We start from the raw sequence: 23,683 nt of genomic DNA on the forward strand, positions 1-23,683 counted from the left end.
CAGGAATATTTTTGCTGAATTTTGAGAATTAAGAATCATGTGGACATACAGGTATAGGAGGAATAAGTCATCTTCAAGGTACAAAAGATCAGACTAGTCTTAGAAACTTTGCCAAGGTGATACTTAATGAACAAGAAGGTTGTGGAATAGTATTTTCAAATTTCTGAAGCAAAAAAGATATGTTGCAGGCATTTTATAACCATTAGATTGTTCTTCAGGTATAAGGCAAGAGCCAGCCTAACCCAGAAGTACCAGAAAAATAACAGTACTGATGACACTATTTTAAAATAACTAAACAAAAATAACTTACATGAGAACAAAGTTCAGGCAACCAAGAGATGAATCAAAATAAAAACTCAAGAATGGAGAAGCCAAAGAAAAATGGTGTGTGTTGACTCCATTTAAGTAGAATTCTAACACTAGCAACTGTGGGAATTATAGTTCCAGACCAGAATACAAATGTTATAAACCTTTTAAAATCTTTGTCAAACATTAAAACTTTTCTTTCTGATGAATATAAATGTACAGAGAAATTTTTTAAATAGCTGAAACTATTATTTAGTATACCATAATTCAAAATATTAGAGACTTTGAAATTTAAAATGTTATTTCTTTGCAAAAGCTTCACTAAGTTAGAACAGTGCTTGCCTTGCTTGCCTTCTTCTCATTGTATAACTCAAGATACGGACCATACATCTCTGCTATACCTTGTATAGAAGGTATAAAAATTTCAATATTTGGATCAGCTTCAAAAATTTTATCCTTTGCCCTCTGTGTCATGAAATATCTCTGGGAATTCCTTTAATGGGGAGTTTTCTGCAGGCAATATTTCCTCTGCAATGTCTTTATCCTTTTATGTCACAACCAGTTTTTTCATGTACGTGGATAATTTGGCCTTCACTAAATTCCTCTGGCTGCATATCTAGATACTGTTTGAATGGCAGCAGTATCAACATTCCATGGTCAGCTGTTTCTTCTATAACCCCTTTTATGTTCAATTTGAATTTCACTTACAGTGTTATCACTTTTCATTTCTTTGTGAACTTTCATCCTCGTTGGTTAATTTCCTCTTTTGATTATTTATTTTTATAAATTGTCAAACTGTCATGTAGGATTATCACTAGGTGACAAGGAGGCACATAACTTCATGCTTGCTGTCTGTGAACTAAACAATAGATACACAGTGATAGTCACTAATTCCACTTTGAAAGGAGTTGTGTGATTGATCACTGATTATTTACATAGTGATCTGTGGATTGAAGAACAAGCATCAAAGTTTGCATTCTGTGCAATTAATAATACAGTGGTACCTGAGATTTGAACTATGTTTTTGAGAGTTTATTTAAGTAAATTGTGGATCTCAATTTTTTAAGTGTATAGTGAAAACATGCAAAGTCAAAACTGCCTATAATAATATAATTGATAAAAATCCTGAGTTGAATTGGGGAAAGGTATGAGTATATTAATCCTATTATTCTTGTCAAGTAGTCAGTAAATATTGTCTAAATTTGAAATATGTAAATACAGTGATTCTAGCTTCTAAATGTTTCTCATAGTCACATTTTATTAATTTTAGAAGAATCTTTTAGGGACACTCCCCTGGTGAAGAAAATACAAACTTCAGCAGGTTTTTCTTATTTCCCTCCTTTTCTGTTAAGACCCTCAACCAGTAGGTGGAGATATTCTAGTCCAGTTTCATTGAAGCAACTACCCAACTTAAAGAACCTACTTCACTGGCTTATGGCCATGCGTGCAGGGCCAACAGCATCAAATCTCATACCCTTTGGGCATTAACATATTTCCCACTAAGGCCTGTCTTTTTATTCCTAATGCCCATGTTGTGGTCAGTGCAGCTTCACCTTCTACACTCAGCTATTCAGTTTTAGTACTTGAACATTTCTTTCCTCATTCTCAAGCTCAGCTATGTATTAAAAAGAATTTTAAAAATTTATACAACATTTCACTGTGTGTAGTAGACAGGAGGGAGGATTCTTGCATGTGCTTCATTATCACCTAGACTAGAAATACTGTGTCATGATCATTCATTAAAAAAATCTATTCAGTAGTATGCCAGACTATAAAGTGCCTATTAGTTGAATCACTGTTGTACATCTGAAACTGACATAATTTTGTACATCAACCTATTTCAATAAAAAAGCACCTATTAAGAAATATTAAGAAATATGTGAGACCTATATGAGGAAACTGAATTCATAAAAGAAGATCTGAATTAATACATTGATGTAGTATTCCTAGATTGGAAGATTTAATTGGTAAAGATATCAATTCTCCCCAATTTAAGCTCTTCCAATTAAACTCTCAATGGAATTTTAAGGAAATTTTAAAGTTATCCAGAAGAGTAAACTTGAAAAAGTCATTAAGAAAATTTAGAAGAAAATAATTGAGGGGAGTGAACTGCTTAACCAAGTAGCAAGGCATGTTGCAAAGATAGAATGATTAAGATAATGGTTTTGAAGCAGGAAGTAGGTTTGTGGAACAAAGTAGAGGCTACACAACTGTATGTTTGTGTAGACACTTTTGAACTAATAAGCTGTATTTCAAGCAATTAAGGAAAGGATGAATATTTTAAAAGGTGATATGTAAGAAATTGGCTATTTGGGGGAACAAATACAGTTACATCCCTATTTCACATCATAAACAAGATTAGATTCCAGGTGGAGTAAATATCTAGACATAATAAAAATAAAATTATAAGAGTACTGTTTTCAGAGACTCAAGATAGCCTTCTTAACCATACCTGAAATTTAGAAACTATGAAGAAAGAGACTAATAGATATAACTACATATATAAAGCTTAAAGTAAAAAGTACCATAAACAAAGTTAAAAGCCAAATGAAAGACGGGAGAAAAATGCTTACTGTGTATAACAGTGTATAAGGAGTCTCTTGGCTAATAAGACAACCAATAGAAAATGAACAAAGGGTATAAAGAGACATTTCAAAAAAAGAAATAGCAATGGCTAATACAAAAAGATATTTATCCTCATTAATAATGAAACTTGAGATACCATTTTTTATCCATGCTATTGGCAAAATGTAAACTATTGATCATCTCCTATGTTAGAGTATTGTAGGAGTGTAAATCGGTGTCTTCAGTTTGATAGTAGCTATCAAAAATTAAATATCCATACCTTCGACCCATTGGGTCTGGCTTTAGGGATTTAATCCATAGAAATACAAGCATATGTACAAAAGACGTGGGCATATAGCTGTTTATTGAAGCATTTTTTATACAGTGAAAAATTGAGTTCAACCTGCACATTCATCAATAGAGGAATAAATAAATAAATTTTAGCATATTCATTCTTTGGAATAGAATATGAGGAGCAAGTACTATGAAGTAAGTGTATAGGCTCTGGAGTCGGGTTGCCAGGTTCGAATTCTGGATCCATCATTTACTAGTTGCATAACATAGGCTTACTTAACTTTTCTGGGCCTCAGTTTTCTCATCTATAAAATGGAAATAATTGAATCTGTTTCAGAGGGTTGTGTGATAAAGTATATAGAACAGTGCTTAGAACATAAGTACTCAATAATACTAACTAATATTATCACTTTGCAGTTATTAAAAAGAATAAAATACATCTGTAAAATTCCAGCATGGAAAACCCCATAGTGATTTAAGTAAACAAATTTAGGACAGTGTATGCATATGGCATGAGTACCTATTTGTAAATGAAATTTTTCAATGATATATGTGCATGTATTTCAGTGTGTGTGGATAAATCTGGAAGGATAAATGCCAATTGTAACAGTAATTATCTCTGGGGAGTGAGATTGGGTGGAGGGGAAACGGATTGTCAGATTTTCAAAGAAATATTTTCCTGTATTTTTTTTCCAAGCATGTATTGTATTTATAGCTAAAAAGTTTTTTTTTTCTTTTAAGGTTCCATACACTGTAAGGATAGTAGAATTTTTGATTAACTTTTATTTTACTTAAAAAAAAAAAAACCTGTGAAAAGTTGTGTTCTCTAAATGATGGGTGCTTTCTCTTGTTTTCCTTAGTGACTCACTGAGATTTTCCTTGCAGGAACATGCGTACCCAGCTGATGAACTCATGCCTTTGACCTGCAGAGGTCGAGTTAGAGGCCAGGAGCCAAGTCGGGGTGATGTTGATGATGCCTTGGGAAAGTGAGTATTAACAAAGGGATGGCATGGCATCTGAGAGTTCCCAAGTCTTAAGACATCTCAGAGGCAGTGTACAGTTGTATATCTGGGGATTGGTTAAATTTCAAAGACTGCTTTAAGTATTACATTAAGTTCATTTATTCCTTTCTGTTATCTTTTGTAAAATATTAATCAGTTTACCTCTTAGATCAGTGAAAAGTTGAGTAGTTTGTTAAGATGGATGTAACTTTTAGAATGTATATAAAGTCATTGATGTGTTATAAGATGTTGATGCTTTAGTATTTTTATTTGCTTTTAAAAGAGCTAATGAATATTTCTGTTCATTTTGAAAGATATGTAGTTACGCTGAACATAAATGTGATGTTAAGGCTTTTCAGGTTCTTTCAGTGTTTTACAAGTTACACGGTACTGTAGATGCATGGAAGTACTAATTAATGGAAGCTTCCAGTCAGTAGGATGTAGATATGTCTGCTTATACATTCATGGATAAGATATTCAGAATTCTAATGTATATCTTACTATACTTGTTTCTTAGATTTTCCCTGACACTGATTGATTCTTTGGACACTCTTGTGGTAGGTTTGATTCTTCTTGAATTATTTTATATATTTCTTAATATGTGCACTCAAGCATTACAAATATAATCGTTACACAGTAAGTCTGAAATAGAAGCCTTCAGAATTTAAGATGATTTGATCTTTGCTTCTAAATAAATCTTTCACACTCTTGAATTGATAACGTCATGTGAATGTCAAGTGAAATTATGTAGAGTCATGGAGATACTCAAATAATTTATAGGTATTGTCAGTTTATGTGATGGCCCCTTAATCAGGAAAGTTGTTTCCCTTTGGACAAGGAGGTTGATGATATTGGAAGAAAGTAATTCTAGAAAATGCCCTTGATATTCTTGTTCCAGAAAGACGTGCCACAATCATATTAAAATTGTTAAATTAGAATTTTTATGTGTTATGTTCATTAAAAATTAAATTTTTTATCAGAAGTGATTTTTAGCACCAAGTGATCACTACTTGGCACTCCTTTTAAACCTCATGGGATACAAAATCATTTAAATTAATTCTAGTTGGGGACAGTTTGTGATGGCAGAGGGGAATGATTGAATTCCAGATGTCATGATTTCTAAAGGTAGTATCTTTCTAGTTCTTCACTCTCAGATCATTTATGGTATAAAAATTAGGCTTGTTTCAGGATTTTCCTTAAGGCATAGTTCTCAACTTTGAGTTAATGTCTGAAGTATTGATTAATATTTTTTTAAAAAGACAAAAAACCTTTGTGGTGGCAGAAATTTTCCAGAACCTGGCTTTTCTTCCCAGTATTGATTCTACATTCTTCTTTCACTGGGTGATTCTTTTTTCTTTTTCTTTTTTAACCAGAGACTGTCAACTATATCAGCACCTTGGAAATATTACCTGTGAAGTTTTAAAAAATATACTTCTCTCCCAAGTTACTCTGATTTAATTTTCCTGGAGTGGGACTGGGCATTATTATTTATTCCTCTAAAGCTTCTTCTTGCTTATAAAATTCAGCCATGGTTGAGAAGACCTTTTTTGTTGGGAAGACCGTGGTTGTTTAGACCTTTTTAGCTGTATCAGGGTTTTGAAAGTTGTGACTTCATTTTTCAGAGATTAAAGGAATGTGTGAACCATGTTATAATGGCTATGAGAATGAGAGAGAATATTGTGTACCTTATTTTTGGTTTAGTGGTCTTATTTTTGGTATAGTGTTCTGCTGTAATAGAAGAGAAGAAGATAAACAAGTATCCCAGGAGGCACAAATTACCACCCTGGGAGAAGCTAAGTGGTGTTATTTATTTATAGGTATAGCTGGATGATGCACATCAGCTCGATCTTGATATGGTAGGGTGAGTGAGGAGCAGTAGCTGTGTATTAGGAAAGACCATAGGTGGACTTAAGTTTGTTTCTCATACTGTCATCTTGGCTTTATCCTTATATACAGTAGGTTCTCCATCATCTCTCTGTAAGCTCTTACTAATTTTTATGAACATGGACCTCAGATATTCTCTGTGTTTTTAAAATTTTTATCAGAAATGAAGGAGAAAATGTGTTTCTAGGCTGCCTAACTTGCCTATATTTAGAAACCTATTGGTCTCTAATTGAGCAGCCATTATTATAAAGGTTCTGTTCTGCTTTGAAGTTATACCACTTCGACATTGGTTCTCAAAATATGATTCCAGCACCACCAGCATCAGCATCACTTGGCAGCTAGTTAGACATGCAAATTATAGGGCCTCATCCCAGACATTATTGAATCAGAAAGTCTGGGAGTACGGCCCAGCAGTCTGTTTTTTTAACAAGCTTCCAGATGATTCTAACGTATGCTAAACTTTGAGAACCACTGTGTAATAATGCAGTGCTTTTTAAACTTCAGTGTACTACAAGTCATCTGGGGATCTTGCTAAAATAAAATGCAGATTGTGATCCAGTAGACTGAAGATGGGGCCCAAGGACATGTGTTTCTAGTAAGTTGCCACTTGGTGGTGCTGTTGCTGCTGGTCCGTGGACCACACTTTCAGTAATGTTTGGTGTAACTTGAGTTCTAACTCCTCGTAGCCGGGAGTACCAAGAAGTGATCACCTAATATTGATATGTGACCTTGGCCAAATTATTTAGCTTCTCTGGGCCCCTGTTTTCACTTCAGAAGGACCTAGATTAGATATCTAAGATATCTATCAATAGATACCTATTTAAACAGAAGTAGTAGAAGAAATTAAAGTAGTTTGGAAGTTGTTTCCTACGTTTAGAAGGAAAGTTATCTTGTACATTTTATCAATACAACTATTAATATTTCTAATTTACTTTGTGATCTTTTTTTTTAGATGTTGGGTATAGGATTTTATTAATTAATTAATTTTTGCTGTGTTGGGTCTTCGTTTCTGTGCAAGGGCTTTCTCTAGTTGTGGCAAGCGGGGGCCACTCTTCATCACGGTGCGTGGGCCTCTCACTATCGCGGCCTCTCTTGTTGCGGAGCACAGTCTCCAGACGCGCAGGCTCAGTATTTGTGGCTCACGGGCCTAGTTGCTCCGCGACATGTGGGATCCTCCCAGACCAGGGCTCGAACCTGTGTCCCCTGCATTAGCAGGCAGATTCTCAACCACTGCGCCACCAGGGAAGCCCCTGTGATCATTTTTTGATTTGTGGTTTGTTTATTTGAAAATCTTAGAGGACATATCACTTGGGACAGGATGCAACCTTATTGTTTTTATTTTGGTCATACCATAATATGTAAAGTAGAACTTCTCTTGTCAAGTTTGATCTTTCAATTTAAACTCTTGTTCATAATTCTAGCCATCTAGTTTCTATTGATTGTAATGAAGTCAAGCACTAAAACTTTAAATTTACCACTAAATTCAACATGGCCATGAAATCTACAGAAAGAAAGATATTGAACAAATTAAAGATAATGGGGGAAGGGAAGAGACCTGAATTTGTTCTTTGTTATCAGCTAGGTGCTTAAGAAACTCATCAACTAATGGAGATGTTAGAATGAATTTTTAGCTAATTATGGACAAAGAACTCTTCCCATTTTTATTCTCCCTTGAAACAAATAGCGTTGGCACTATTCTTGGGAACAGTTCTCGGGAGATAGACTTTGGAAGAATAAAATGAACAAAATGATACTAAGAAGGGGTGTGTGTGTAAGGAGTGAGTAGAACAGTTGTGTTTCCTTCTAGAAGTGATAGAGGGCTGTGCGCATCTGCATTTGTGGGTGCAGAATTTACACGGACTTTGAGATTAAGAAGGGAAAGCACTCAATTTAAAATCAGGTTTTGTATTATATTTTACTCAAGGCTTACCCTAAATTTTACTTGAATTTTAGTCAGACGCTCTTATGGAATGTTTAATACCTAAATTAGAATTTTTAGTGAAGTATCAAATCAAGTGAGAAAGCACTATAAAATATTATCAAACAAAAAGATTAAACAGTCAAGTAAAGGGAAACCACTTTTAATGGACCTGGGATCTAAGTAACATCTACTTGTGCAGCCTTAATTTAGACTGAAAAATTAAAGTAACCTGTGTAATGACAGTGACCGCCCCCCCCCCCTTCATGGAGCTCATTGCAAGCATCCAGAGTTCTTAACTTAGGATTGTAGACCCTTATGGTAATAATGGTAATAATAGTAATGATATTACGCACTTAACTAAGTCAGGTGCTCTACTAAAAGTACTTTACATACATTACCTCATTTAGGAAAACAAACCTATGAGAGTAGGTGTTCCCTCTTTTTGTAGATGAAGGAATAGGCTCAGAGATAGAAGTAAGAACCACAATTCAAATCAGGGCTTGGTCTTGACCCCAACATTGCACTGCCTCCTTAGTTAGGGGCTGCGGCATCCATGGGGTGAAGACGGCAAGTGGTGTATGATTTAGGATCAGTTGAAGGATGTGCTTTCTTCTGAGACTAAGCAACTTTTTAAATGATGTTTGGTGAATAGGGCGGTTTTTGTTTTGTTGTTTTGACTTGGAAGCCAAATCCCAGTAGAGCTCACCTCTTGTAGCTCTAAGTCATGGGTCATACACACCAGCTAACAGTTCGGATGATGATTGTTTTAAAGTCCTAGTGATATTTCAGTGTGTCTAAAAAAAGAAGTGTGTCTAAATAAAGATTCCTTGCAATATAAATAAGCATTTAATTTTTTTCAGTTTTCGATAGTATCACATTTTTATGTGTTTTTGTATGTGTTACTTTTTAGAGTCTTAAGGTATTAACTTGCTATTAGCAGCTCATTTTGAGGGTATTTCTCTATGTCTTGGTCAAAAAAGACTTTGTTTTCAATAATTTTCTTTTCCTAGGTATTAAATAAAACTAAAGAATTTGAAGATGCGGTGAGAAAAGTTTTAAGAGATGTTAATTTAGATAATGATGTAGTTGTATCAGTCTTTGAAACAAACATCAGAGTTCTTGGGTAAGTATGTGAGACACTAAAGCTCTAATTTTAATAACAGAAAAGCCAAGGGTACACTCTTTATTTCTTGATGGTAATAAAGCAAGAAATTTCTTATGTTTGAAAGATAAAAGTTGGGGTATTATAAAACACAGAGGCTGTGGGATGACCCTGCATTATATGAGGCACAGAGAGCAACAGGCTTTGGGAATAGTTGTAGACTCAAATCAAAGGCAATCTTTGTTTGTTGTTAAAAAATGACTGACTATAGGTTGAATATTTGAGTATTAGCTACGTCGCAGGTTTTTCGCCAGATTATCTAGTTTACTAACCTTAAGCAGCACCTCTTCAAGCCAAATGAAACTGAATTTATAGGATTACCTTTGAACTAAACAGTTTGAAATATTCTTGGAACACAGGAATTACAGGATTTATTAGTTCACGTTTCAACATGTAGTTTTATATTTAATGGTTACTTTTGTGTTATTGTAACTCATTTCCTTTTTCAGATAAAGTGAATCTATTCTTCAGTTAAATTTAAGAAATAGCTTTGTAGTTTTTCACAGAGTGTATTAGTCTATTACATTTAATACAGAGTGGGGAGTTGTTTTTTTTTTTAATGTTATGCTAAGAGTCAGAGATTTCATGATACTATAAGTAAATTTAAAATTTCTTAAAATCAAATCTGTTAAATTTGTTAAGATAAATGATTTCTAGGATGTTTTTTATTTTAAGAAAATTTAAGGTATTTAAGAATGCCAAACACTTTACAACAGATAAAACATCTGATTTTTATTTTTTTTTAATACTGGCTATGTAATATGGTTTGCCACAAAATGAGTAGCCAGAGTTAGGGAAAAAGTTAAGTTCTTCTGTGATCTTTGCTTATGTACTCTAAATTGTTGATAATAAGATACCCACATCTTTTTAGGTGATGATGTTTAAGTATCTGTACAATGTGGCTAATGTTTCACCTCTGTGATTTTAGGGGTCTTTTGGGTGGACACTCATTGGCCATCATGCTGAAAGAAAAAGGCGAGTACATGCAGTGGTACAATGATGAACTTCTCCAAATGGCAAAGCAATTGGGTTACAAACTTTTACCAGCTTTCAATACTACCAGTGGCCTTCCTTATCCAAGAGTAAGTAATTCTGAAAAATATGGCAGTCTTTGTATCCTTCTTCACTATTGTAAAAAAAAAATCAATTTTTGTGATCCAGCCATTGTTCCTCACCTGCTTGAGGCTGGGAAAAAAATTCTTCAAGCTATATAAGAAATTTATATTGACATTTCAGTTAGTTTGCATTTGAATGGTGTGAGAATTTAGATTAGTTAAAGCTTTTTATGTGTCATTGCATAACACAATAGATTATGCTGCAGAAGGAAGAAACAGATGCCAGACTGGAATTTGGGCACAGAATTATTTGTGCAGGAGATACGGTGGAAGCGTAAGAGTAGGTGTTAACTCTCCAGAGGAGAGGGTATAAAGAGAATATAGAACAGAGAGGAATGAGGAGGAAGTAGAGCAGTGAAAAGGAGATTGTTCGGAGACTGAGGAGGAGAACCACAAAGTAGTGTAAGGTATTATTAATTCCTAAAAAGAGAGTTTCAAAAGGAGATGTTCCAGCAAACATTAGGAGAATTAGGTGCGAACAGAGCCTTGAAGGATATAATGTGGCAGAATAAAGGGGGAAGAAGGATTCAAAGTAGGTGGAATCTCATTTTGAGATTTCCTCTATGTTGGTAGTTAAAGAGAGTTGGCAACAGAGTCAGTTGAGGGAGTTTTGTTGTTTTCTCCCCAAGAAAATTGTATATTTAAGGCAGAGGGAAAGAAGCCATTGAGATGGAAAGAACGCTCTCCTGGTATATTTCATTCTTTATTAACACTACTACTCTTTCCCTCTTATCCAGGCCAGACACCTCAGCCATTACCAAGCTCTATTAATTTTTTTCTCTTCTTACTGCTGCTATGCTTGTTGAAACTAATATAATTTTATTCCTAAGCTATTATAAATACCTATTTTACTCTTTTCTCTCTGGTTTTTGCTTCAGAGACTTAAAAAATTAATCTTACTAAAACATAACTTTTATCAAATTACACTACTCTCAGAATTTTACTGACTCTGCCTGTTGCACTGAATGTCCTTTAGCTTTCAGGTTTCTTTATGGTTTGACAATAGACTTTCTTTCTGAAGTTCTTTCATACCCCATACTCCAATGAAATGAATGTCCCATTTCAGCCAGAATAGTCTATTTGTGTTCCCCAAAGCACCTAGGGATTTTTTGTTTTTGTTTTTGTTTTCATTTCCTTGCCTTTTGGCTTGCTGGAGTAACTTCTCTACCAATATAAATAAGACTCATTTCCTCCATCAAGAAATCTCTGACTGGAGATCCAGCATGATATAGCGTGCTTTTCAAACGGGGAGGTCACAGCTCATTCGTTTACCCATTGATTTAGTGGATCATGACCAACACCATTTTTTATTTTTTTTAAGAAACAGACTAGTATTAAATTTCTTATTTAAATTTCTAGTTTGTGATATTTTTAAACAGCTCTTCTTTGAATATCCTTATATACATCTTTTTAACTTATTTCTCCCTTAGGATAAATTACTAGAAGAGGAAATAACAAGTCATAAAACAGGGAGAGCTTTTTAAGGCTTTGTGTACTTACTGATCAGTTGCTCTCCAGAAAGGTTCTACTTTTATACTTCCTGTGTTGTGTAAAAGTGCATGTGTCGTACTGCTGCCCACACTGTATATTATCATTCTTTTGCGAATTTAAGGAGGAAAAAAATGGAAACATGTTCTAATTTGAAATTTCTTTGCTTGTGTGGTTTAAAATTTGAAATTTCTTTGCTTATTAGTGTGGTTTAAACTTGTTAATCTTTTTGTTTTCTTAGCATATTAAAATTGAAAGCAAAGTTATTTTAAACCATCTGATGTTTATTTAATTAAATTTACTTTTAGTAAATATATTTAGTTTTTGTTATAAATGGAGGCACTGAATTTTGAAGAATCTGGCATGTCTTCACTTTTGCCATAACACGAGAAGCAGACAAGAAATTGAAACAGAAGCTACTAAGAGCACTATAGTAAAACAAAGAAAATTGTATTATTTTCTTATCCTCTGAAGTATCAAGAAAATTTTTTTTTTATGAAACTCAATTTATCTATTTTTATTTTTTTTAACATCTTTATTGGGGTATAATTGCTTTACAATGGTGTGTTATTTTCTGCTTTATAACAAAGTGAATCAGTTATACATGTACATATTTTCCCATATCTCTTCTCTCTTGCATCTTCCTCCCTCCCACCTTCCCTATCCCACCCCTCCATGTGGTCACAAAGCACCGAGCTGATATCCCTGTGCTATGCGGCTGCTTCCCACTAGCTATCTACCTTACATTTGGTAGTGTATATATGTCCATGCCACTCTCTCACTTTGTCACAGCTCACCCTTCCCACTCCCCATATCCTCAAGTCCGTTCTCCAGTAGGTCTGTGTCTTTATTCCTGTCTTACCCCTAGGTTCTTCATGACATTTTTTTTTCTTAAATTCCATATATATGTGTTAGCATATGGTATTTGTCTTTCTCTTTCTGACTTACTTCACTCTGTATGACAGACTCTAGGTCTATCCACCTCACTACAAATAGCTCAATTTCGTTTCTTTTTATGGCTGAGTAATATTCCAATGTATATATGTGCCACATCTTTATCCATTCATCCGATGATGGACACTTAGGTTGTTTCCATCTCCGGGCTATTGTAAATAGAGCTGCAATGAACATTTTCGTACCTGACTCTTTTTGAATTATCGTTTTCTCAGGGTATATGCCCAGTAGTGGGATTGCTGGGTCATATGGTAGTTCTATTTGTAGTTTTTTAAGGAACCTCCATACATTTCTCCATAGTGGCTGTACCAATTCACATTCCCACCAGCAGTGCAGGACTGTTCCCTTTTCTCCACACCCTCTCCAGCATTTATTGTTTGTAGATTTTTTGATGATGGCCATTCTGACTGGTGTGAGATGATATCTCATTGTAGTTTTGATTTGTATTTCCCTAATGATTAATAATGTTGAGCGTTCTTTCATGTGTTTGTTGGCAATCTGTATATCTTCTTTGGAGAAATGTCTATTTAGGTCTTCTGCCCATTTTTGGATTGGGTTGTTTGTTTTTTTGTTATTGAGCTGCATGAGCTGCTTGTAAATTTTGGAGATTAATCCTTTGTCAGTTGCTTCATTTGCAAATATTTTCTCCCATTCTGAGGGTTGTCTTTTGGTCTTGTTTATGGTTTCCTTTGCTGTGCAAAAGCTTTTAAGTTTCATTAGGTCCCATTTGTTTACTTTTGTTTTTATTTCCATTTCTCTAGGAGGTGGGTCAAAAAGGATCTTGCTGTGATGTATGTCATAGAGTGTTCTGCCTGTGTTTTTCTGTAAGAGTTTGATAGTGTCTGGCCTTACATTTAGGTCTTTAATCCATTTTGAGCTTATTTTTGTGTATGGTGTTAGGGAGTGATCTAATCTCATACTTTTACATGTACCTGTCCAGTTTTCCCAGCACCACTTACTAAAGAGGCTGTCCTTTCTCCACTGTACGTTCCTGCCTCCTTTATCAAAGATAAGGTGACCATATGTGCGTGGGTTTATCTCTGGGCTTTCTATCCTGTTCCATTGATCTATCTTTCTGTTTTTGTGCCAGTACCATACTGTCTTGATTACTGTAGCTTTGTAGTATACTATGAAGTCGGGGAGCCTGATTCCTCCAGCTCCGTTTTTCGTTCTCAAGATTGCTTTGGCTATTCGGGGTCTTTTGTGTTTCCATACAAATTGTGAAATATTTTGTTTTAGTTCTGTGAAAAATGCCAGTGTTAGTTTAATAGGGATTGCATTGAATCTGTAGATTGCTTTGGGTAGTAGAGTCATTTTCACAATGTTGATTCTTCTCAAGAAAATTTTAAAGATTACTTTCTTCGAAGAGGACTACAGGTAGAATATAACTGCCTTCCCATCCTTTCTTAAACACGCTTAGGAAATACTTCTTTTGCTCATGAAAATTTGTACAATCAACCTCTTGGATATGAATACATAATTGATAGCATTTGCATTAATGGGTTTAACTCAGAAGTGTTTGCTGGATAGAAATGCTACTGTAATTGTCAATAGTCATTTTTAAAACTCACATAAAACCTTAAAGCTAGTTTCTGGTCAGGTTGGTTTTGGTTAATCCAGGTTTATATTGTGGTATTATTTGGCCGGCTGAAAAAGTTTTCTTTGTGTTATTTGTTAGTCTATCAGCAAGGTAATATACTCTATATTTCAAAATTATTTAAACCTGTAAATAAAATTTTAATCTCCTTTTAAATATATACTATAACTTAATTAGGTTTTTCTCTGTGAAAGACTATTTAATATAGTACTGCTTTTTCACAAATTCTGAATTAAACCTAATTTCTTTTAGGACTGGTATGGTTTCTATTCTGGTACTAACTAGTTCAAACTGTCCAGAGAACAGGATTGTAATAGAAGGTATTTCCTCTGTGTAATTATTATAATGATATTGAATTTTGATATCATTGAGGAAGGAGCTAAGTGAAAACGTATTTATCCCATGAATATTATGTGCTTATAATGTACTTCCCTAGATGTTAATTGGGTCACAGTGATCATCAGATAAAATTTCAGTGTTTAGTTATTTTATCAGTTATTTTCATGACTTGATTAAAAGTCTTGTTTGAAAAATGGTTTCTTATCCAGAAGTCATTATCTCTTGATAATTGCTAATGATAATCTTCTGATTTTATTTAGATTAATTTAAAGTTTGGTATCAGAAAACCAGAAGCTCGGACAGGAACTGAAACAGATACCTGTACAGCTTGTGCAGGTACCTTGATCCTTGAGTTTGCTGCTTTAAGTCGATTCACGGGAGCAACGATATTTGAGGTTTGCTTTTCATAGTCTTTGATTTCTTGGGTATTGGGCATAACTAACTTTATAGCTTTTCTTCATTGATCAAGTATTAAGATAATGAACTGGATGATTTCTGTTATTTTAGTGAACTTTTTGTCTAAATTCCAGCACATAGTTTTTAATTTTGAAAAACATAGAAGTTATATTAAGTACAACTTTGCTTTTTGTTCACGAACTATAAAGTAAATTTTTAGATTTATTCTTACAAAATGTTTTAGCCATATTACCTATATGAAATTTGATATCACAAATGTCTTACATGAAATACTATCTGTGTTTTATTGTTATACTTCTAGATGGCCTATTTCATTTCTGAAAACTTCACTTATCTTCTAAAACATAGTGAAATTTTTGCACTTAAGTCTCATTGAGTTTGTTTTTTGCACTTAAGTCTCATCTGTAAGTTTGTTTACTCCAAGGGGAAATATTATTCATCATCCAAAGACTTAATGTCCCCCAAATAGTTTGTTGTGGACTAGCTATGTCTTGCAGTTTTTATTTTAGCTAATTGTTTAACCATGTCATTGGAGTGCAATAGTAACAGCCAATTTTTAAAACATTTAACTTAGAAGAATTTATTTTTTTCCTTTTTTTTTTTGCGGTACGTGGGCCTTTCACTGTTGTGGCCTCTCCCGTTGTGGAGCACAGGCTCAGGACGCGCAGGCTCAGCAGCCATGGCTCACGGGCCCAGCCGCTCCGCGGCCAGTGGGATCTTCCCGGACCGGGGCACAAACCCGCGTCCCCTGCATCGGCAGGCGGACTCTCAACCACTGCACCACCAGGGAAGGCCTAGAAGAATTTTTTTAAATTCAGCAAATGGTACACATAGAACAATCAGAAATAGGGACTGTATACTAGCATTAGAGACCTTGGATCTGAGTGTAAATAAAGCAAGTTAAATGGTCTTTGTGTGGTTGTATGTTCAAAGTATCTTAAGGACAAGTTTATCTTGTTTGGTTTAATTTTTGTTCTATAACTTGCTGTGATATTTTCCCTTCATTTACAAAAATGTCATTTTTGCATACTTTCTAATTTAATTTGATCTACAGACTCTGAGATACTGATGCATCTACACGTGAGAAAAGTGAGGTTCAAAGATATTTGACTAAAGGGTGAATGAGTGGAACCAGAATTAGAATCCATGCCTTTCTGAATTCAAAGCCCAACCTTTTTTCACTGGGTTATTTTATATTTTAAAACTGTGATTTTTCTTTAACTTCTTGAATGTACAGTGATTTATTATGAGAGAAGCAACCTAATGCAGTTGACAGAGACTCAAGCTAATACAGGGCTGGTAAACTACAGTCTGAGGTGAAATCCAGCCACTGCCTGTTTTTGTAAATAAAGTTTTATTGGAACACAGCCACACTCATTGATTTATTTTTGTCTATGGCTGTATTTATGCTACAGTGGCAGAGTTGAGTAATTGTGACAGTGACTGAATGGCCCATAATGCCTGAAGTATTTACTGTCTGGCCCCTGTCAGAAAAAAGTTTGTTGACTTTTTGGTCTAATATATTGCTATATAAAGAGATCTGAATTCTCATATTAGTTGTCCTATTATTCGGTTTTAAACTTTTGTTAAATCTTTGATTTCACTGGGCCTCTTTCCTTAGCTATAAGATAGGAATAGGGAAATGTAATCTTTATGAAACTTTCCAGCTCTGAAATTATACCATTAAGTAAAGTTGCAATCTGCCTTTGTTTAAAAAATTCAGCATAAATAGTCAAGAATTAAGACTATTTTACATCCTATTCTTCAATCTGCAGAGTGACAAATTGGTTTAATGATTTCTTTTATAGAAGTACTTCTGCAATGCTGAGTAGATTCATGCTCTGAAATTAATTTTAACTTAGAAACTCTTTTGTACATGTTCTTTGCTTTTGTTTTGTAACATCTTTTCATCCAAAGCCAAGAATTTGACCAGAAATAATTTTAATTTAGTGTCTAAGTGACAAAAATAAATGAAAAAAGAAGAGAAAAATATTATTATAAGGTTATAATTTTGGTATTGTCAAATGAATACTAGCTGATTTACTTACTCTTCACTAATGAAGTTGCTGGCTGTTTAAAATGTAGGATTTGAAATGTCTATTCTGTTTCAAAGATGGCATACCAACTTTGAAATTCTCTTCCAGTTTTGTAAATTAGAGTATCTAAGGAGATTTTTACTTTGCATTTGAAAGATAGAAATTGAGTCTGCCTGCTGATGCAGGGGATGTGGGTTCGTGCCCCGGTCTGGGAGGACCCCGCATGCCGCGGAGCGGCTGGGCCCGTCAGCCATGGCTGCTGGGCCTGCGCACCGCAAAAAAAAAAAATAAAAGATAGAAATTGTTTTAATAAGTTAACTTAATTATGCCAGTTCTTTTTACTTTAATAATACATGTGTGTGAATGCAGACCTGTACTACAAGAGTAGATGAACGAGGATGGTCTCAAAGTGAGACCATTGGCACTAAATAGCATTTTTAGAGTCATTCTTTTTAACTAAACTCAATTGGCTGAAAGAGCCAGTAGTTTTGACTTGCAAGGAAATTTAATGTATGTTATAAGTATCTTTGGAATTTTTCTTAATCCTTGAAATATACTATGGGCCTTTGATTTTTGTTTCTTTGTTTCCTGTTTGCCAAAGGTATGCAGTTCTTCAAGTATACTTTTCTTTTTTTATTATAGGAATATGCAAGAAAAGCTCTTGATTTTCTCTGGGAGAAAAGACAGCGAAGTAGTAATTTAGTGGGCGTGACTATAAATATTCATACTGGAGATTGGGTACGAAAAGGTATGTAAGTTGGGCTTTTCAAATTAAGCCTTGTCATCCTCAAAATGGTTGGGAAATAAAGGATTTTTATTTGTTAAAATAGTCTTTATGACAGTATAAAGCATAGTTTCTCAACAAGATTGCTAGAATTTTAACCAGTGTAGCCAAATTTTCTTCCTTGGTGCCAAATAATAATAGCACACTTAATCTAGATGGCTAAGTGTACTATTTCATGCCTTATAGCATTATAGATGAAACAATAGAACTAATTTCTTTGAAGATTAGAGGATCAGAATACCTCAGCCATCTCATATCAAGGTGTAATTAAGTGGAAATCTGTATTTAATAATGTTATCACCAACCCTTATGTTTTTTCTTCCTACCTCCAGAAGTAGTATATAGCATGGTAGCTAAGAGCATAGACCCTGGATTCATATTGTTGGAATTGAAGCCATGTGATCTTGGGCAAGTTATTTAACCTCTGTGTGCCTCTGTATCTGTAAAATGAGGATAATAGTACTTACTTCATAGAGTTATTATGATTTTTGTTTTGTTTTTTTATATAATCTTTATTGGAGTATAGTTGATTTACAATGTTGTGTTAGTTTCTGCTATACATCAAAGTGAATCAGTTAGAATTATGATTAAATGAGTTAATGTCAAGAACTTATAACAGTGCCTGGCATATGCTACACTTACTATGAAGTAAGTGCTCACGATGTTAGTTCCTTTGATTAAGAATTTCACTTTTGGACATCTAGCCTGAGGAAACAATATAAAAGGTAGAAAATCATTTGTTCCCAAAGATGTTAATCACATAAAATTATTTGTAGTAGTGGAAAACTTGGAAACAGTCTAAGTGATCACCAGTAAAGAATAACATCAGTGTTTGAGAATTATTTCGCATCAGTGTTGAAACAGTAAGTTTTTAAATTGAATTGGATCAGGGGACAAAGCATATAACAATGTTTTATGAACAAACAGGATGTAAGATCATATAAAAAATATTTTATCTTTATAAGACACTCCTATAAAACAGGCATAGACAAATGGAAATATACTAGACTATTCCTAATGAGATTTGATTGTCTAATTTACACATTTCTCTGTTTTCCTAAAGGCTTATGTTATATATAAAATAAATAACTGCATATATTTAAATGAATGAAAATGATATAAATATTAATTTGAACATATTAAAATAAAATTATTGCCTCTATTCACTAATAGAGGCAATATTGTCTAAAATTTTTCAAAGTGTTATCTAAATGGTCCCTTCCTGAAACTGATCTGAATCCTGGCTTCAGAATTTTATAATTTCTTTTGTTAATTCTTATTTCACTCTCCTCATTGGCCCATGCATGGCCTATTTTATTTAGTCATTTTTAATAATGTAGTAACCACCCACAGATGGACCATCCATTATAAAAGCAACTAACTTGATAACATACTACTTCTGCATATGGTCCTTGACTCTCCATACCTCTGTAATCTCATACCTCTGTCTCTAACTGAAATAACCATCATTCTGATATTGTATTGATCATTCCCTTGCTTTCCTTTTAGTACAGTTTTATTGCATCTATATGTATTCCTTAAAAATATATTTTTTGTTTTGTTTTTAACTTATAAAACGGCATCATGTCGTATGAGACATTTTGAGACTTTTCACTTAAAATTATATTGCTACAATTCTTGCACATTGTTGCATGTAGTTCTTTCTTTTTGACTGCTGCATAATATTTTATTGTGTGAATAAACCATTATTTATGAGCATTTAGATTGTTTCTACGATTTTACTCTTGTGAACCCTAGTGCCATGAATATTTTGTTTCTTCTGTTATACATGTATAAAAGTTTCTTTTGTCTGTATATCTAGGAGTAGAATTTTTAGGTCATAGGATAAGTTAAAGTTCAACTTCAGGAGACATGTCAAATTGTTTTCTAAAGTTGTTTCACCACTTTACACTTTCACCTGCAACATAAAAGAGATCCTGTGGATCAGCATCCTCTCCCAACACTTTGCATTGTCATACTCAAAGATTTTGCCAATCAGATGGGTGTACAAATGATTTCCCATAGTGGTTAGATTTGTATTTCTTTGATCACCAATGATGTTGAACACTTCTTCGTATTTATTGGCTATATATGTTTCCTTTTTTATTTTTTAATGTGGATGTTCTCATATATTGCCCATTTTCTATTGGGTTACTTGTGCTTTTAAAAAATATTATTGATATTATATGATACTTATGATCTATGTGATACCTATACCTTTGAAATTTATTAAGGTTATCTTTTTGCCCTAGAACATGGTCAGCTTTCACTTGTGCTTAAGAAAAAATATATATATTTTCTAATTTTTGGTTATAAAATTCTATATATGTCAGTTTGTTCAGTTAATAATGCTGTGCAGGTCCTTGCTGATTTTCTGTTTGCTTGACATATCAAGAATTAAAGAAGGTGGATAAAATTTCTGATAATGATTGTGGACCTATTAGTATCTCCTTTTAGTTGTATTTTTGCTTTATACATTGGGTGCATTCATTTAAAATTGCTGTCTCTTCTTAGTTGAACCTTTCATCATTATGCAGTGACCATCTCTAATAATACTATGTTAAAGTCTATTTTATATGTTGGTAGTGCAGCTACACTGGCTTTATTTTGCTTAATATTTGCCTGATAAGTCTTTTTCTGTCCTTTTACTTTCAATGTTTGCAGGGGCTCATGCCATAAGTGTAACTTCTGTAAAATTTATAGATTTTACAGATTTACTGACAAAAATCCATTTGTCAGTCTTTGTCTTTTAATTGGTAAATTTAGTCCATTCTTGTTTATTGGTATTTTAAATATATTTGGGTTTATTTATACTACCTTATTATTTCAGTGTGTCTCACCTTTTCTGTTTCCTTTTAATCCTTTTGTTTTTAATTGAAAGCTATATTTACCTTCTAGTGAGACATGAACTTTAGCATGCTCTCCCATCCTTTTGTTTCCTTCTGTTCAAACCCTCATCCTCTGTTATGTTGATATTATATAGATATTTAGTTCTTTTTGATTATGAATGTTTTCTTTTTTTTCTTTTGCTCTTAGTGCTGCCCCCTCCCTCTTTCTTTAAAGATAATAAACTTTAACAAGGTGTTTTGTCACCTGTACTTTGTATATTTCTTGCAACATCTCTTAGATTTGCCTCTCTTCTTATATAAGTATTTATCCCAAACTGTTCTCAGTAGCTTTTAATAGCTTCTGAGGCCTTACATGTCTAACAATAATTTTATTATGCTTTCATATTTGAGAGACTGTTAGGCTGTAAATAATTTTCTGTTCAAGTTCTTTTCTTTCAAGTCTTTGAAAATATAACTGTATTGTTTTCTTATATCCTGTTAAAAAAATCTGTCATTCTGATTTTTATGCCCTTATTTGTGATCTTTTTCTCTGGAAAATTAAGAATATCAGTGACAAAGAGAAATTTCTGAAAATGTCACAATAATTTTATGTGTAGAATTTTCTTTATCTCTCCTTTTGGTATTCTGTGGGCCCTTTCAATATATAATTGGTGTTTTTAATTGCTGAAAGTTGATCTTTTTTAAAAAGTTATTTTATCTCTTTCATTTTTATATATCTCTTTTTGCAATTCCTTTTATTACATGCAGTCTTATAGTTTGCTAATTTGTTCTTCAGCTGTATCCTAGATGCTGTGTATCGCATCTATTATGGAATTTTGTTATATTTTTATTCCATAATTTCTTCTCAATTAATGATTTATTTTCTTCTCCTTTTGTGTTGCTGATATCTTCCCTATCTCTTTAGTGTGTTTATTACACTAATTTTATTCTTTTTATTTATTTTATTTATTTATTTATTTTTACATCTTTATTGGAGTATAATTGCTTTACAATAGTGTGTTAGTTTCTGCTTTATAACAAAGTGAATCAGTTATACATATACATATATTCCCATATCTCTTCCCTCTTGAATCTTCCTCCCTTCCACCCTCCCTATCCCACCCCTCTAGGTGGTCACAAAGCACCGAGCTGATCTCCCTGTGCTATGCGGCTGCTTCCCACTAGCTATCTATTTTACGTTTGGTAGTGTATATATGTCCATGCCACTCTCTCACTTTGTCACAGCTTATCCTTCTCCCTCCCCATATCCTCAACTCCACTCTCTAGTAGGTCTGTGTCTTTATTCCTGTCTTACCCCTACGTTCTTCATGACATTTTTTTTTCTTAAATTCCATATATGTGTCTTAGAATACAGTATTTGTCTTTCTCTTCCTGACTTATTTCACTCTGTACAACAGACTCTAGGTCCATCCACCTCATTACAAATAGCTCAATTTCGTTTCTTTTTATGGCTGAGTAATATTCCATTGTATATATATGCCACATCTTCTTTATCCATTCATCCAATGATGGACACGTAGGTTGTTTCCATCTCCGGGCTATTGTAAATAGAGCTGCAATGAACATTCTGGTTACATGACTCTTTCTGAATTATGGTTTTCTCAGGGTATATGCCCAGTAGTGGGATTGCTGGGTCGTATGGTAGTTCTATTTGTAATTTTTTAAGGAACCTCCATACTATTCTCCATAGTGGCTGTACCAATTCACATTCCCACCAGCAGTGCAGGACTGTTCCCTTTTCTCCACACCCTCTCCAGCATTTATTGTTTCTAGATTTTTTGATGATGGCCATTCTGACTGGTATGAGATGATATCTCATTGTAGTTTTGATTTGCATTTCTCTAATGATTAACGATGTTGAGCATTCTTTCATGTATTTCTTGGCAGTCTGTATACCTTCTTTGGAGAAATGTCTGTTTAGGTCTTCTGCCCATTTTTGGATTGGGTTGTTTGTTTTTTTCTTATTGAGCTGCATGAGCTGCTTATAAATTTTGGAGATTAATCCTTTGTCAGTTGCTTCATTTGCAAATATTTTCTCCCATTCTGAGGGTTGTCTTTTGGTCTTGTTTATGGTTTCCTTTGCTGTGCAAAAGCTTTGAAGTTTTATTAGGTCCCATTTATTTATTTGTGTTTTTATTTCCATTTCTCTAGGTGGTGGGTCAAAAAGGATCTTGCTGTGATGTATGTCATAGAGTGTTCTGCCTATGTTTTCCTGTAAGAGTTTGATAGTGTCTGGCCTTACATTTAGGTCTTTAATCCATTTTGAGGTTATTTTTGTGTATGGTGTTAGGGAGTGATCTAATCTCATACTTTTACATGTACCTGTCCAGTTTTCCCAGCACCACTTATTGAAGAGGCTGTCCTTTCTCCACTGTACGTTCCTGCCTCCTTTATCAAAGATAAGGTGACCATATGTGCGTGGGTTTATCTCTGGGCTTTCTATCCTGTTCCATTGATCTATCTTTCTGTTTTTGTGCCAGTACCATACTGTCTTGATTACTGTAGCTTTGTAGTATAGTCTGAAGTCAGGGAGCCTGATTCCTCCAGCTCCGTTTTTCGTTCTTAGGATTGCTTTGGCTATTCGGGGTCTTTTGTGTTTCCATACAAATTGTGAATTTTCTTTTTCTAGTTCTGTGAAAAATGCCAGTGTTAGTTTGATAGGGATTGCATTGAATCTGTAGATTGCTTTGGGTAGTAGAGTCATTTTCACAGTGTTGATTCTTCCAATCCAAGAACATGGTATATCTCTCCATCTGTTGGTATCATCTTTAATTTCTTTCGTCAGTGTCTTATAATTTTCTGCATACAGATCTTTTGTCTCCTTAGGTAGGTTTATTCCTAGATATTTTATTCTTTTTGTTGCAATGGTAAATGGGAGTGTTTTCTTGATTTCACTTTCAGATTTTTCATCATTAGTGTATAGGAATGCAAGAGATTTCTGTGCATTAATTTTGTATCCTGCAACTTTACC

General features: G+C 33.9%; 1 protein-coding gene across 3 annotated transcripts in view; it reads left to right on the forward strand.

The window, feature by feature from the left end:
• Positions 1-23,683, forward strand: part of EDEM3 (ER degradation enhancing alpha-mannosidase like protein 3) — a 91,013-nt gene that overhangs the window by 13,802 nt on the left and 53,528 nt on the right. For all 3 annotated transcript variants that reach the window (XM_060131743.1, XM_060131761.1, XM_060131754.1), the window contains exons 3-8: positions 4,051-4,151; positions 4,684-4,723; positions 8,982-9,094; positions 10,062-10,215; positions 14,887-15,021; positions 17,722-17,827. In XM_060131743.1, the coding sequence (XP_059987726.1) occupies positions 4,051-4,151; positions 4,684-4,723; positions 8,982-9,094; positions 10,062-10,215; positions 14,887-15,021; positions 17,722-17,827 (649 nt within the window). The remainder of the gene's footprint in view (positions 1-4,050; positions 4,152-4,683; positions 4,724-8,981; positions 9,095-10,061; positions 10,216-14,886; positions 15,022-17,721; positions 17,828-23,683) is intronic.

This window comes from Lagenorhynchus albirostris, chromosome 2 (assembly GCF_949774975.1).
Source record: "Lagenorhynchus albirostris chromosome 2, mLagAlb1.1, whole genome shotgun sequence".
Lineage (NCBI taxonomy): Eukaryota > Metazoa > Chordata > Mammalia > Artiodactyla > Delphinidae > Lagenorhynchus > Lagenorhynchus albirostris.